We start from the raw sequence: 16636 nt of genomic DNA on the forward strand, positions 1-16636 counted from the left end.
ATGTTAGCTATTAACACTTTTTAGGTAGTACTAAAATGAAATGAGATTTTTAAAGCTAAGTCAACGCTTAAATTTTGTCCTTAGGAAAAAGAAAGAGGTTAGCTACTTAATTCAGATGTATGTGCTAATTAGAATAACTTTGTTGTTAAGTGATAGGAGAACAGCTCTTACCTGTGTATTTGAGTGCTCTACTCAGCCGCTGTTATGATCTGTGATCTATTGTTTGGTTAAGCATGCCCACGTATTACATGTTCATTGTAAGAAGGAAAACAATACTACCGGTTTGTAATACCACCATTTATTTCTAATGTCGTATTTCGTCGTATGGAAATGCCACATTCGATTCAACGGTCTTCTGAATTGAGCATTATTTATGTTGTGTCCAAGTGCTGGGATCATGCTCATAGCGAAATTAAATTCTTAGCATTGGAATTACTAGGGCAGACTATGCATGCTTTTAATGCTTTTGAAATATATCGCCAAATTGTCCTTTAGAATATTTATGTTGTCTTCGACAATGTGAATTAGTGCTATTCCATGTACTTTTTGTCAATTTGATGAGTGAAAAAGTATATCTCACTGTTTTGTGGTTTTTAACATGGAAATCAGTACCTAGGCTAAAATATTGATGTTTCCAGTTCATCTACAAAAAAAAAAAAAAAATCCATGATTCAAGGTTATTCCTGAACCAGTATTGCTGTAATATATAAAGCTGTCTTAGAGAGCAATAAGAACAAGTCCAAAACCAAAAAAATTAGTCAAAGAATATGAACAGGCAATTTCCAGAAATGCAGACAAAAAGGCCAGTACAAAAAGATTCTGGACTTCATAAGTAATTCAATGCACATTTAACCAGTGGATTTCTATTGCATTAGCAAAGATGGGTATTGCCATAATGGTGCATGTCCCCTCGCATCAGTGAAGGGTGAAAATCTTGGCAACCGACAAACTGCTGTGTTAATGTTTGTCAGGTCATTACTGCTAAAATCTTTTATAGGTTATTTTTAAAGGAATCATTTACTGATTGAAGACATACAAATTAAAAATTATCAATTATTTTCTTAATCCAGGGAATATAATTAATAACTTTTGTGTAGACCCCATACTCATCTGCTTCCCCACAATTAATGGAACCCCAGGACACTATTCCTCCCACAAACCACCTCTGTGTCTCATTATCTAGAAACACTAATGCCCCTCCACTGTCACCTCTACAGCTGTCCTTGCCACCACTTTCCAAGCCAGCACAAAGCATGTTATCAGTTACCCTCGCCCCTCGATAGGGCTTGTTCTCATAGACAGCAGTACATTTTTGATGGTCCACAATTGGTATGTCAACAAACATTAGATTTCTGGCAAGAAAACCCCTTTGGGTTAATCCCCACCCAGATGTGGTTCCAATGTCATTTGTCTTCATGAAGGATTCAGCTCCTTTTCTTGGCAAGCAGACAGGCATGATGTTGTTATTGATTACCACTCTGTTCCTCAGTTTAATCAGTGCTATGTCGTTATCAAAACCAGCATCATGAGTGTAACCTTCATGTATAAAAATGGCCTCTGCCTGGGCTTGTGTGTAATGAGGTGACAGCCTCTTCAGGATACCCATTCTGATGTCCAGGGAGGGGGCATCTTCTTGGTGCCCATAAACAGCATGAGCAGCTGTCAGGATCCAGCTGTCGTACAGAAGCGCACCTGCTGCTACAGTTTCACCCAGTAACAGGACTTGCCAAGGAAAATCACCAAGCTGTGCGTTTTGCCCTCCATATATACGACCTCTTGTAGTACGAGTTGATATGCCACAAACTGGGGAAAGAAGCAGATGTACAGAGCCTTTAGAGAAACCCAGTGGTGTTTTTCTCCAATTACTACCAATTTGGGGTTGTGTATATTGAATGAACCAAAAATTGCATCCCATGAACTGGTGGGTGTCTACCATACAGGCAAGTGAGGCTACTCAAAAGCAGCACAAAGACCTGACTGGTAATCTCTTAGCTCCTCAGAAAATGCGGTGAGTGAAAGTTCTCTTTTAGAAACTTTGTTTTGCTAAAACAGTTCGTCTACACGTTTGGGGAAATCACTTAAGGCAAACGGGTTGTCTGAGCCGGTGCACTTGGCTATGTGCAGAGAAAGGAAAAGAAAGTAACTGCCATTGCTTCTGCTTTCCCACTTATGAAGTGGGGGACTCACCATGTCGTTCTGGGGAAGCAGGAACTGAGGTCACCAACACAGCAGTTGTAATATTACTCTCACCTTTGAGCACTTAACTGTTTTAAAATTAGAATGCTGCAGTTGTAGGCAGACACCATCAAGTTCACAAGTTATTTTTGGTCTAGCTGATTTTTCCAAACACTAAATTTTACTGTATATTATGAAATACACTCAATGTAGCAAATACATTTCCTGTTGTGGCAGAATACTTGCATTCAAATCTACAAACGTGTCAGCCAAGATAAAGGTTTTTTTAAAAAAACTAATTTAAGCCAAATAACACAGGGGTAATGAATATATTATTACCTTTCCATTTTTTTTAAATCTCTATTCAACTATGTCTTCAGAGCCAATTCTGGTAAAATTTTTTTAAGTACTATTAAAAGGCAAATTGCATTAATGTTTAAAAACTAGATGTCATTGAAAACAATTGCTTAGGGAAATAATGAAGTTATTAGCTTTGGGTTTTAATAGCATTTTTACAGAGAAGAGAAGTAACTCAACAGAAGAACTCATGTTTATAAATGTATAAGTGGTTCAAGATAATTTTAAAAATCATTTAATTTTTTATGCTTGCCTAGTTGTAAGGCCAAAATAATCCAATGACTGATGCAGTCAGCACCCAGCAACCTCTCCAAATGGAAAGGGGGTAATGAGAACATATTATTTGGAAATAATAACTTGGCCTAAGAGCCAAGTGCTGAAGTTACATTTCTGCCACCACAGCTGAAGCGCTACTTATGTCTCCTACCCAGTTCTCCATGCCATCAATTACGAATCTCTTGTATAAATGTATCCATTACCAGGCTCACAGACGGGGAGTGATTTTTCTCCTTTGGAACTTGTCCAGAATCCATCAGCCTCACACACATATTTACCTGCAAATCATTGGAAAAGCAAAAATGTTTAACTGCGTGTATGAGGTGGTTGTCATTTGCTTGAATCCTCCCTTGAAAAATGTTGATTCTTGAGCATCAGTGGGAAATAGAGGTGTTTGAATAACCATTTTACATGATTTCATAAATAGGGGGGTCTCCGCATTACCATGTTTGCTTGCAAAGTGGAAACCTTTTAGATGTGTAACTTGAATATGTATCAGGCTCTCAAGTGCTTAATGATAAGGTTTGGCTTGTTAAATTAAACCATGTGGAGTATCTTGTGTGTTTGTAGTCATTCACTAGGTAAGACCTGTTTTCCGATTCTTGCAAATTGACATTAAAGTCGCATCAGCTGTAATACTTCACTTAGCGGGGCAAGGGGGGGGAGTGCCTTTTAATCTTTGGTCTAGCCTCGGCCAAAAATGTTGGCTCGAGTTTATTTTCAGATAGTGAGGACTTAAGTTCCAAATATCGGCCACCCCAGCTTTGAACAGTTGGCTTACCATCATCTGTTCTCATCCTGTAGAAGGTCTCGTTACAGCGGTACTGAACCACAGCTTTGTATGTGGTCACTTCAGGACCTGTGACGTACTCCACTTGGCCATTGGGTAGGTCATCAGGAGGACCACAGTCGACAACTAATAAATATGGGGGAGAGAGGTGTCAGCTTGTGTTTTCAATTCTAACACCAAAAAGACCTGGAGGCTGTGATAGGCGCTTGGGCCGTGTGGTGCTATCAAAGCCGTGTTCTTTTCCCCCTGTCTGCTGGGCAGCATTCATTTCATCTCAGTGGAGAGATCGCTTTAGTGTGACTTGAAAGTGTCACTCATCCCTGTCCCCAACTAAATGGCAGGAGTGAGAAGTCCCTGCGGAAGGAATGGTATGAGGCCTTTCCTCAAGGGAAAGGATTTGAAACCGCTTGGACTTCTCAGCGCGCTCACTTCTAACAAGGTCTGTGCAAAGCCAGCAACACGCAAGGGAGAACATGGCCCCACCTACACGTGCCTCTGGTCTGGGTCCACGCGGAAGGGTGTTCAGTGGTAACGGGGTGGGTAGAAAAGGACACCAGTACAGACGACTCTAAAGGGCTCAGCTTGTTCTTACGATCCTTTTCTTAAGCTGACTCCAGGAGACCTGGAAGTCATAATACCTTGGATTTGGATTAGAATTCACACTTGCTAGGACTGCTAACGTGAAATAACCGATTTGTGAGACAAAGGGCTGTCAAAGTTCACTAGTAGACATCCAAACTCTGCTGCTGTATTTCTGTGGATGTGAAAAGATTGCATTGAAATACTTTGCAGCAACTTCGTGGCCGTGTGCCTGGCTCTGCCGAGTGCTTCACCAGCATTGCCCATAACTACCAGCAAAAAGTGGCAGAATCAGGGTGCAGACCCAGGCCTCTGACCCCCAGCACCCCATCAGGGCCAGCTCTTGACTGCTTTTTCAGTGTAAACTTAGGAAATACTTAAATTCCCCTAGGACTTGTGTAGAAATCCTTGCACAAAATATGCAAAAATACATGTACAGGGGTGTTAACTACAGCAGTGTGATAGTAAAAAACTGGAAACAGTAGAAATCAAATTGAAAGTATCACGTGATGGAGTGCTGTGCAGTCATTAAGAAGGTTGGCTCTTTTCATGGTCCGATTGACTTGGGAAGATAGTCCAACAACATGGAGGGAAAAGGCACATTGCAATCAGATTATCCCATTTTGGTTAAAAAGTACACAATAGTGAAGTACGTTAGTATATATAGCATAGGGAATAAAGAATGCAGGAATAGACCCCAAACTCTTAGTGGTAGTTTGGGGATTTGGGCAAGAGTGGCTTTTTGTATTTTTGTAAATTTATGTATTTGTCCAATTAACGTGTATTTTATAATTGAAAAAATACAAAAAGTATACATAATTCTTAGTTCACAAAATGGTGATGTACACCATTGCCCGTTTGGTGTACGTACCTCCATCCCTACATACAGTAGCCTGTATGTTTACACATGTGTGAGATGTGTAACGAGGGGGACATACACCAAAACAGTGACTCATTATACTCGCCTATGGTGGAATTATGGGTATTAAAATGCAATTCCCTATTTCCCCTCTTCTCCGAGTATTTTATACTTAGGAGAATATTTTTAAAGATCACACTTTCAGAAAGCAAATAACGTTTCCTAATAGCTTGGTTTCATTTTAACCTCTAAGAGTGCTCTAAGAGACGGGAAGAGAAGCAAATTTGGAATTCGAACGCTGATAAGTAGAATCCTTTTAGAAAAGACCAGAAGCGGTAGAAGCAGTAATAGCAGCAGAAGTGTCCTAGGAGTCGTGGTCACGTGACCGTACTGCTGCATTCTGGCATCGGTTGGTCCCAAGATCCATCTTTTTGACAAACTGCAGCAAATGATTTCAGGGGCACATAACCCTAAACAGGAATTCGGAAAATATTAATTTCCTTGCTTACATCATAAGAGCACTCCCCAAAACTATGCTCCCACAGTACTTTCTCTTCTAGTGTTTCACGAGATGCTCCCAAGGGAGTGACACACGCACATAATAGCCCAACGCTGCCTTGATTTGTGTGCATATATACTGCCAACGGCTCTGCTTATGTCACCTGTGCCATCGAGGTCACCTTTCAAGGTGCATTGCATTTTAGGAACCAAACGTTGACCTCTGCAGCAATTCATGATGTATTTTTTCATGATATATTGGCTTTCTACTTTCTCACAAGTTCCTGCTGCTTTATATGAAGTGTCAAAGGGAGGTTGGTGGTCAGAAGTTAAGGGAAGGCCAACCTCATGACACACGGAGCGAACGTGTCTGGACTAAAGGAAAGAAATTGCTTTGGAGAAGCTTTATGCTTCAGAGGAGAGCAGGATGATTTTTTTTTTTTTTAATCAGAAACTGAACAGGTTTGCAGTCCAAGGAGCTGTGGCAAAGAGCCTGCCCCAAAAGTTGGCAAGGTGGGAAGTGTTTCACTTTTTTTTTTTTTTTTTTGGTGTTGCCCCTCCACAGGACTGGATTGCATAGCTAGCTATCATTTCAATGTTATTGCTTTTTACCACTGGGATTCGGTGACAATTTTGAAGAACATAAAGAGGACGTGTTAACCTCCTTGGGCCCCTAAAGCAACACACTAAGCATTTTTAAAATTATCCTCCGTCTCCCTTAACAGTGGTCACTATTTATAACTTTGCGGAATATACGATTTCTCCACGCGGTTTCACTTTTTATGGGCCCAGTAGTTGTTTCATGTAAAGGGCATTTGACCAGGGGGAGGAGCTTAATTTTATGCGCGGTGACATCACAGGGTACACGGCACAAGAAGAGCAAACAGAGCAAACGCATCCTTTTAGCTCAGCCACTTTACCAAGAGCTGCTGCCAAGTGTGAACAGAGAAAAGTTGTCCGTTTTAATCACTACCTTCCCAAAGTAGCTTTTTTAAAAAGGCAAAATTCCCAAGAATAAAAAATTCTCCATAGCTATCCCTCTTCTCAGCAAACTTCATTTCTTTGTTTTTTGTTGTTTGGTCATAGTCGAAAAAAGCCCTATGCTGACAACAGCTATTTTCCCATTATATTTATGTGCTGATAGAAAAATATATATATACATTTAAAAACTAGCATAATCGTGCTGCATTATTGACTTCGTATTGACTTACCTGCAGAAGCTCGTAGCCTGTCTTGCAGAAGACGGAGACGCGGTCTTTCAGGATGTACTTGGCTTGCACAGGTGAGATGTGGCCATTAGGTGGCGCCACCGGATCAGGGCAAGGCTGGGCTGCGCAGAGGAAACCGGGCTTGGGGGTTTTGATGAGATACTCGACAGCAGGGGAATCTGAACTGAGCATTTGAAGTTCTTGATTTATAAATGAAACATTTAACGTGTAAAGACAGCTTGTCACAAGTCCGGCAGAGTTCTTAAGATTTAAAACCAAAGGCAAGATGAAACTCTCGGTTGCTTAGTGTGCAAATTAGGGTTTGTCGCCTTGCCCCGGGGCTTCAGCCGAAGCTGTGTAAGAAAGCCAGACGTGCAGTGAGATAGGACAGTCACCTCCACTGGGGCCTCTGCTCTGTGCTGGGGACTTCACACTCACAGCTGAAAACCAAGAGGGTGTAATGGAGGGAAAGGCTCGACTACATGGGTTTAAATCAGAGCTCTCCATTCCTAGGGGTGACTGTCAGCCTCTCTGAGCCTCAGTTTCCTCATCCGGAGGAATGAGAAGGGCTGCTCACCTTCCAGGGTTGTTGTGAGGCTGGGACGTGAAGCATCCAGGATAGTTGTTGGCAAAGTGCTAGAAAGAGTGGGCTGCGAGGAACCCTCACACTGGGCTGCCTGGCAGGACGCTTCGCGCATGCGTCCTCTCGTGAGCACCCGCCCACAGTGCTCAGGCCGCGGGGGAGACTGTCTTCCATGTTGGTCCCCAAACCTTGGCTTGCTGTCACCCCATGGCTTCAGCCCACCCGCCCCCCCAGGTGCCCCTCCGTGTGCACCGGTCATTTGCTGAGTCCCCTCCTTCCAGCTGATCTTTGTGACCTAGGGGGCTGTCAGTCCTAGGCAAGCCCCAAAGTCTCCCCTCAGGGGCCCAATCTGCAGGGACAGCCCTGGTGGCCAGGTGGGAGCCCAGGGCTTCCCGAAGCTGCCTCATTCCCAGGCCAGTGCCCTGCTGGCCCCTTCTTTCCCACCCACCTCGTGGCCCCTTCTCACCCAACAGCCTGGCAAGCCTGCTTCTCCCCTGACTCTGAAACCAGCACTTCGGTTTTAGGAGTTTTATTACTTGTGGATGACAAAAGGGGTTCTAGGGAACGTAACCTCCCAGGGCCATCTGATCATAAATTCCTAACTGGGCAGGTTATGGTGGGTCGTCGCGTCCCAGGCAGGCAACTTCTTTACTAAAAGGTTTCTCTTTGCCTTAAGCAAGCCCTGTCCACTGTTTCTGTGTCTCTAGGTTAACACACCTTGAACTATTCCGTCAGACCCTTCCTTCTAATACCTGACTACCCTCAAGAGAGCACAGAATCTTACCCCTCCTGCAATCCCATCCCAGGCTTGCTCTCTCTCACCTTCACATCATCTTCCTTACGTTCTCTCCTTAATCTCAAATGCATAAAAGAAACTGCAAACTGTCCTCCCAAGCACTTGAGACCTTGCTCCCCAGCGTATGTTGTCAGTTTGGCTCGAACAAACTCTTATAAAAAATCTTATAGGTTTAGATGTTCTTACACTGACAAACTGAGGATGACCTTTGGTCTGAAAATCTAAGCCCCCTCTGAGACTTACTCATTTTCCCCTGGCTTATCATCTGCCACACATATGTGAGATATACATGTTAATAAACTTGCCTTTGTTTGTCTCTTGTTAATCTGTTTCCAGGCAAGAACTTGGAAGGGTAGAGGGAAAATTATTTTTTCTTCCCTACAGATGGACCAAGGGATGGATGGATGGATGGGATGGATGGATGGATGGATGGATGGATGGATGGATGGATGGATGGATGGACAGATGGATGAACAGACGGATGGATGGACAGATAGATGGGTGGGTGGGTGGATAGATGGACGGATGGATGGATGTGTGGGGGTTCAGAACAAGTCACCTCAGCTATGTGGATTGTTTTGAACTAAAGGCAACTTTAGCTTTGGGCTCAAGAGACAATTTTGCCCCTCACTTAACTACCTAGAATTTGAATTCGGGGCCTTGCCAATAATAAGAGTTTATCAGAGATAACCTCTTTGGGCCTATGTACAGGGCAGGGCAAACTGCTGATTACTAAGCCTGCCCTCCCCGCAATGACCTGAGGCCCCATGGCACCCTACCACACCCCTCGCCCAGAACGTCCTGTACACCCATGTTCCCTTGCTGTCTCTGAACTTCTCATGCATGTGGGGTCTCTGACTCTCTCATGTATGCGGGCTCCCATGCATATGTATGTATGAAATTTGGTTATTTTCTCTTTCTAATCCGTCTCATGTCTATTTGATTATTGGACAGAACCTTGAAGGTAGAGGAGAATGAGTGGATGGCATTTCCCCTTGGGGTAGCATTCCCTCACAGACCACCCCACGCAAACCTGATCTGTCTTCTGATGGGGTTCAGAACATGCCACCCCGAAAGAGGGCACCTTGGCATGTTGTCTATTTTAAGCTGAAGGAATGTGAGAAAATGGCCAAAGCAGGAAGGCCACTCTGACCTTCCCCATGTCTCCCTTCCCTGAAGCAGGTCATAAGACCCTCATGAGAGGGGTGCCCTCCCTCGACCTGGAGGAAAGGTGGAGGAACAAACAGACCTCGATAGGTCCGCCCAGGTTACTGCACTTCCCGTACACACCTTTCCTACCCTCTTCCTCCATGACTTTCCACTTTTCATCAGCTCTAGCACAAATGGACACAGGTCTAGCTGTTTCTCTGGGCCTTCACTTCCTTACAAAGGTTCCACACCACGTAAAACATAAGACACAAATGTGTCTGCTTTTCTCCTGTGAATCTGTCTTTGTCAGTTGACTTTTCAGACCCAGCCAGTACTGCTGAGGGTCCAGCACACCTGTTTCCTCCCCTACGTGTCCCCGGCCTGGCCAGGAAGAGTTCCATCCCACGTAGCTCGTTTACTATCCTGTAAGAGACGGGAGCTCCGAGTTTCCTGCCAGGATCTGAGACCCACGTGCCCTCACCTGTGCTGGTGTAGTGGATCCGCCAGCCTGCGTGGTCCCCGGACTGGTCAGTAATGAAAGTGATGGTCACGGAGTTGTTCTTGGTCCCAATCCTGCGTGGCAATGTCGTCCCACAAAACGGGCCGTATTCCTTTTTGTCTGTTTGAATCTGAAAGAAAGCAGAGGGGCAGGCCCCTGTCACCTCCCAACCTGCAGGAGCCAGGATGAGGTGGGGGTCCTAGGAACCAGACCTTGAGGGAGTCGTAGGGGCACTGGATTTCGGGGTGCGTCTCCACGTCGAAGGACTCCACGAAGTCCAGGATGACACTGAAGCCCTCCTCCAGGCGGATGCTGTAGGTGCAACTGGAGAGTTTGGGGTATGGCTGTGGGTATTCAGGGCTGCTGATCACCCCAGACCGGTCGGTGAAGACCTGGCCTGAGCACAGGGCTGAGAAGAGGGGAGAGGACAGGGCAGCGTGAGCCTGGTGCAGGCAGAGGACCCCGACAGCCTAGCCACACTCAGTGCCGTCTGGGCCAGGGCCGTGCATGTGGCCAGCTCCCGAGGGGCCTCAGAGACCGAGGACCCCGCCCCAGTAGCTGGAGGCACAATTTAGGGAGGGGGCTGCTCTGGCTTCCAGACTTGAGCTGAAACAGGCAGCACTTGGATGTTGGGGCTCCTCTAGGGGCTCACACTCATACCCCCAGAGAGGGTGGGGGCCCTAAACTGAGGGTCCTGGTGGTGGGAGTCCTGGGCCAGAGTCACAACCCCAAGGCAAGGGGAGTGGGTGAGGTCAGGCTCTGCTGAGGGGGAAGGAGGCACCCGGAGAAGGGAGGGGGTTCTCCTTACACCCCAGGAACTGGGAAGTGAGGCAAGTCTTGGGCCGAGGGCCCGTGACCCACCCTGACCCCAGTCCGCCCACCATGGGGGCCCTCTCCCAGCCCGGGCCAGTCCAGCCTCCCCTGGGTCTCCACCGGGATTGGGTAGGAGTCAGGGAAAGGTTCTCTTTGCCTGGGTCTGGGCTCTGCCTTGGGAGGCGGTTGAGGGAAGTTCAGATCCACACTGATCATAAACTAGTCTGCTGCCCTCTTTCCTCAATGGAACAGCTACGTCTGTGCTTGCAGAGGGAGCAGCGCATCATTCAAGGGAGGGGTCTGCCACATCCTCCAAGGCCACGCAGGCATTTGAGCTGGGAGGCTTCTAGGAAGTGAGGAGTCCCAGCTCTGCCCTCCTTCCTCCATGTGGCTGCTCCCCACGGGGCAGAGGGAATTGTCTCCGGATGTGGCGGACCAGATGGTCCATCAGTGTCGACCTCCCTGGGCCTCTCTGCTTTGTGTCAGGCTCCCTCCGCACAGCACACGGCGCCTGAACTGCCCTCTAAACAGGAGGTGGCCGAAGGATGCTGAGAGCTCAGCCCCTGGGGACCTGGTGGGGGAGCAGAGAGCCCTGTCCCCTTCTGTGAACTCAGGCAAGCCTCCACCCTTCTCTGGCCTCTTCAAAATGGGGGGTGGGAGCAAAGCGCGTCTGGCAAAGGAGCCCGTGGCCCCATGGAGGGAGTGCCCACCGCCCAGGCTCCTCCGGACTAGGACGAGGTAGGGAGCGAGGGCAGGGGTCCAGGGTGCACGTCACCACCCTTCCCCCCCAGAGACACACACAGCGGGTGCAGGTGGTGCCAGGTTTATTGTTAGTTTCATGGGCGGGGTGACTGGGGGCTGCAGGCAGCAGTAATGTCGGCCCAGCCCAGAGCCGCAGCCAGCAGGGGAGGCTAGAGGCTCTGCTCTGGAAAAGAGAACAGAGACAGGGAGAGACACCGGGGGAGAGACACAGGGGAGAGACACTGAGCCGGGGAAGTGGGGTCAGTGCCGCTGGGTTGGGGCTTCCCCCTCCCCAGGGCACCAGCTAGTTTTCTGTCCAGATGCCTGGCAGGGGCACGAGGGGCTTCCTCCAGGCAGTGGGGGCCAAAGGAGTCTGCCAGGTGGAGGCTCTGAGCAGGCCCAGTGCCCCTCCATAACGTTTGGCGGAGGGGAGCTTGCATGCGTGAGGGCAAGGAGGCTGGATGGGGTCCCAGAGCCCCGGTAGGCCAGGCGCACAGGGGCCCTAACACTCACTAATTAGTGAATGAGAGTGAGCTGAGGACAGAGGGAGCAGGGGGAGAATGTGGGTGGGTGGGAGCGCACAGAAGAGCAGAGAAGGGGCTGACGCTGCCCAGGAGAAGTGCCCAGTGGGCCAAGGCCAGTGGTCCCTCCAGACCCCGGGGCAGAACAGCTGTGGCTTTGAGGGTGGGAGTTGGGCGAGGCACAGGGCCCCCTTGCAGCCGCCACTCACCTGAGCAGGTGCGCTTGTTCTCGTGGAGAACGTAGCCCGCACGGCAGGAGCAGTAGAAGCCACCCAAGTGGTTGTGGCAGTGGTGGTCACAGGTGGGTGCCTGTCCTGGGGGTACTTGGCACTCATCGATGTCTGGGAGGGGTGGACCAGGCAGGCGGTCAGCAGGGAAGGAGATGGGGCAATGCTGGGGTCATGGCTGACCTGAGAGGAGATGGCTGGTGCCCAGACAAGCACTAGAGGCCTAGGGTCATTGCAACCGCCCCACAACACTTGGCTGGAGAAGTAAATAACACCTTTTAAAACCAGTGACAAGATGGATAAAGGTCCTGCTCAAGGTCCCCAGCTAGTGAAGGGAGCAGCTGGCAATGGAACCCCATGGACAGTGGGCGGGGGTACTGAACCCTTACAGCAGCCTCATGAGGAGCACAGAGAGGTTGGGCCACTTGCCCCAGGTCACACAGCTTGTCCCTGCAGGAGCCAGAATCTGAAATCAAGTGTCAGACTCGAAGCCCCAGCTCAGAGACAATGCCCTAAGCTCTGTGCATTCTCAGCTCAGGCTGTTGGAGCTTCACTTTCCCATCTGTAAATGGGCTCACTCAGCCCTGGCATCACCCGGGGTGGGGGGGGCTGTGAGGACGTCCTGGGCTCAGCCCCTGGCTGAGTGAGCACAGAATTCAGCTCAGCTGTTATTGACATTTGCCTTGCAGATGATGTCAGAGGAAGGAGGACTTTTCTCCCGCTGGTTTGGCAGGAATCCAGCCTCAGGGAAGTGGGGAGCCTAACAGGAAGGCAGGCCTGGCCTAAGGCAGAGTCGTCCCCAGTGAGTCATCTCAGCCCCCAGGCCTCCTCTCAGCTCACCCTCGGCTGCGTAGAAGGCCTCAAAGCCCGTGAACGGCTTCTCGTTGGAGTAATCAGAGCGGAAGGTGACATCCAGACTGGAGCCCAGCGAGTAGAAGGAATCGTTGCCAGGGGCCCGCTCCGTGTCTGTGCTCTCCCACCCACACAGCGTGGCCAGCACCTTGGTTCCTGAGCTCAGCTGTGGGGTCGGGGGTCACGGGGAGGGATGGCAAGACCCAAGGCCTGCCCACCCTCCCTCCCTCCTTCGGAGGCCAGACCCCACGCCCAGGTGTCCCTGTCCCCCAGCCCTGGCTGGTTCTTGGGGACCTCCTAGCTGGAGAGAGGGACCGGGCCATCCCCCCCCTGTCGGCACCTTGAGATAGTCGTACTCGCAGAGGTAGGAGAGCTCCAGGTGGAAGTGGGTGAAATAGAGGCGCAGGCGGTAACCAGGGGGTGCAGTCAGGGTCCAGCGCTGCTCCTGGTTGTTGGCATACTCCCCTGGGAAGCCAGGGGACGCCAGGCGCCCGAACACAGGCTTGGGCCACTGCGGGCCCATGGTTGTGGCTGCCGAGCCCCACAGCAGGCCCAAGAGGATGAGCGGCCTGAGGGCAGCACGGGGGGCTGGCGAGGGCCTGGAGGCCTGCTCTCGGCCCTCACGCCGGCCAGCGAGGCTGTGGGGGGCTCCCACCCGCCTCATGGTGCGCCCGTCCAGCTGTCCAGGCCTGGTCTGGATTCGCGTGCTGTCTCACCTTTGATCTGTTTGTCCAACACCTGGCCCTGCCCCTAGCCGGGCTGGCCCTGGGATTCTGAGAATCGACCTCATGACTCCTGCCTGCCCAGACTACAGGCAGGGAGGGGAGGACCCTCCAGTAGCCGAGAGCTGGACCTGGACGATAGCGAGACAGCCCTGGGGACACACCCTGGCTCTGTCCCTTGGCCCTAAGCTCCGTGTCAGTGCGGGACTCCTGTGATTGCCCAGGTCTTCATGACAACGCTCTCCATAATGACGCTCCAGGTAGAGATGGAGAAATGCACACGTGCATCCACTGTTGCTGCCTTCTGAAACCCTGCTCGAAGAGAGGAGAGGGAAGTTTTTAAAACACATGAGTCCACGGGGATGAAAACTATGGCAGAGGAGGCAGCATCCGTATTTCGGAAGCTGGAAAAACAGATGGACAGGTGGAAAAAACTCCAGAAAGCAACTCCAAGTTGGCAGTGGGATCAGGAATCAGCTTGGCAATTGGAAGCTCCAAGTCCTTCTGGAAGTGGTTAAGAAGCCAGCCGATTCCTATTTCCCACCCCCTCACCCCAGCAGAAACTTGGAGGCTGATTCTTAAAGGGAACACAAGGGAGGTCCCAGGCCCGGCCGAGCAGGGAAGGTGGAGACAGGTAACAGCTGCATTAAGCAAACAGATTGGCTGTTGAGAGCCCCACCCAGCCTTCCTCCTGACTCAACTTCTAGAATCTGGCAGCTACCCAAGCTCCTCCCTCTTTTCCAGCTTAAGAGGAAAGACCTAATGATACTGACTTTGAATATTCTAAAAGCAAACGGCTCAGCTACCATCACCCACAGCAAAGGTCAATTGACAAGTCCCAGTCATGTGCTCAGAGCTTCCAATTACCTTTTTAGTCCCCACTCCGACATATGAGCAGGACATTCAAGGATTACTGAGGAAAACCTCAAACATAAGAGAGAGGAAAAAAAGTCAACCAAAGAATACAGAAACAAAGCAAGGAGAAGAAAATGTCCAAAATCAAAACAATTATTAATATTTTCAGAAGAAAGAGAGGCAAGAACAGGATACTATTTAAAAAGAGCATTCAGCGAACAAAAAATCGTTTTGGGAAATAAAAAGTAGGGTAGAAATGAAACATTTAATAAAACGTTTGGAAGATAAGATTGAAGAAATCTTCCAGAACACAGAGTAAAAGAGAAATGAAAAAATATTAAAGATAGGAAAATTAGAAGCCCTATACAGTATGTCAAAGATTGAGGAATTCCAGAAAAAAAATAAAGAAAACAGAGGAGAGAAAATTATAAAAAAAATAATGCAATAAAATTTCCCAGAACTAAAGAGAACATGAGTTTACCGACTGAAAGTGTCCCCCTGCATGGGGATGTGGGGTTCAGCATAAGGAACATAGTCAATACTCTTGTAATAACTATGTATAGTGTCAGATGGGTACTAGATTTCTCGGGGTGATAGAGGGGTGTCGAGGGCAGGGTGAAAAATGCGAAGGGACTAAGAAATACAAATTGATAGTTACAAAATAGTCATAGGGATATAAAGTAAAGTATAGGGACTATAATTAATAATATGGTAATAACTATGTATAGTGCCAGGTGGGTACTAGACTAGTCGGGGGATCACTTTGTAAATTACATAACTGTCTAACCACTATGCTGTACCCCTGAAACTAATATAAAATAATATTGAATGTAAACTCTAATTGAAAATTTTAAAAAGTGGGGAAAAGATAAAGAAGAATAAGACGTTCAAAGTTCCAGGTCTTGGGGATGTAACGTACAGCGTAGGAAATACAGTCAGTAATATTGTGACAGCGTGGCACAGTGCCAGATGGTTGCTGGGCTTATCATGGTGATCGCTTCTTTAGCGTAGGGAATATAATCAATAATATGGTAATCACTATATGTAGTGCCAGGTGAGTCCTGTTGAATATCTATGATGTACACCTGAAACTAATATTACATGTTAGCTATATTTTCATAAAAACCTTAAAGAAAGTGTCCCCCTGAGTGTCCAGAACAATAAATGAAAATAGAACTTTACACATGATATTTCAAAACACTGGAGAGAAAAATTACATTCTACAGACTTTGAGAAAGACAGAGGGAAGGAGAGAAGAAACAGAGCAAATCACATGCAAGGGATCAGGAAAAGAATTATTTTGGCGCTCTCTCAATTACACTGGAAACTAGGATGGCTCCAGTGATTCCCGCCTGGGGGTAGTCATGCCCTTCTTTGTCGTCTTCTCCCCTGCCGAATGCTTATGGGTCGGATATGGCTGAAATGATGGTGTGTTACTGTGTGGCTAGACCTTGTAGCATCTGCCTGGCTCTCTCTTGGATCACTTGCTCTGGGGAAAGCCAGCCACCACGTTGTGAGGACACTCAATGTCCCTAGGGAGAGGGCCACATTGGATGGAACTGAGGCCTCAGAACAACTGCCAGGTAATTTGCTAGTCACAAGTGAACCATCTTGGAAGGTAATTCTACAGCTCTAGTTAAGGCTTCGGGTGACTGCAACCCTGACTGACAGCTTTACTGCAGCCTTATGAATGATTCTAAGCTGAACCAATAGAAAAGACTTGCTTATTTGTGTTTCAATCTGCTATGTTTGGGGCTCATTTTAAAGACAGCAATAGTTAACTAATAAAAATGGAAAAGAGCAAATCTCAAAATGCTGAAGGAAGATGATTTCTAACATAGAATTCTATACCCATCCAAATTCTATCCCATCAATCAAGCATGAAGGTGGAATAAAGACATTTTCATGCATGTCAGATTTTAAAAAATTTGCATCCCTTGTCCCCTTTCTCAGAAAACTACTATAAGATATGCTCCACCAAAACAAGAGAGTAACCCAAGAAACTGGAAGACATGGGGTCCAAGACAAAAGAGTTCAAACAGAGAGTGCCATTAGATAGTCAGAAAGCTCTGGACAGATGCTTCAGGAAGATGAAAATGACTGAACACCTGTTGAGCCCAAAGATCTTTAAAAAAA

The 16636-nt window shown here is 47.9% G+C and overlaps 1 protein-coding gene across 2 annotated transcripts; it reads right to left on the reverse strand.

The window, feature by feature from the left end:
• Positions 1–282: 282 nt before the first annotated feature.
• MASP2 (MBL associated serine protease 2) lies at positions 283–13703 on the reverse strand. 2 transcript variants are annotated; one of them, XM_019746732.3, is made up of 10 exons: positions 13264–13703; positions 12912–13089; positions 12054–12185; positions 9982–10178; positions 9752–9899; positions 6746–6864; positions 5428–5506; positions 3590–3724; positions 3012–3086; positions 283–1803 (listed from the first exon to the last, which is right to left on the reverse strand). In XM_019746732.3, exons 1-10 carry the CDS (start codon positions 13585–13587, stop codon positions 1040–1042), a joined length of 2151 nt encoding a protein of 716 aa, XP_019602291.3. In that variant the 5' UTR covers positions 13588–13703; the 3' UTR covers positions 283–1039. The 2 variants fall into 2 exon arrangements, 1 of the variants encoding a protein (XP_019602291.3); XR_016018534.1 differs by lacking the exons at positions 283–1803; positions 5428–5506 and having other exon boundaries at positions 13264–13695.
• Positions 13704–16636: the final 2933 nt, after the last annotated feature.

The sequence above is a fragment of the Rhinolophus sinicus genome, chromosome 14 (genome assembly GCF_057876585.1).
Source record: "Rhinolophus sinicus isolate RSI-liver-muscle chromosome 14, RSI-T2T, whole genome shotgun sequence".
Lineage (NCBI taxonomy): Eukaryota > Metazoa > Chordata > Mammalia > Chiroptera > Rhinolophidae > Rhinolophus > Rhinolophus sinicus.

Bases quoted from the DNA above. Each gene is read 5' to 3' on its own strand.
- MASP2 (XM_019746732.3), bottom strand. From the start codon at position 13,587: ATGAGGCGGGTGGGAGCCCCCCACAGCCTCGCTGGCCGGCGTGAGGGC. The intron at 10,179-12,053 runs GTGAGTGGCGGC...CCCTCTTCTCAG, and splicing joins GAACAAGCGCACCTGCTCAG to CCCTGTGCTCAGGCCAGGTC. The intron at 3,087-3,589 runs GTAAGCCAACTG...AATGATTTGCAG, and splicing joins CAGGATGAGAACAGATGATG to GTAAATATGTGTGTGAGGCT.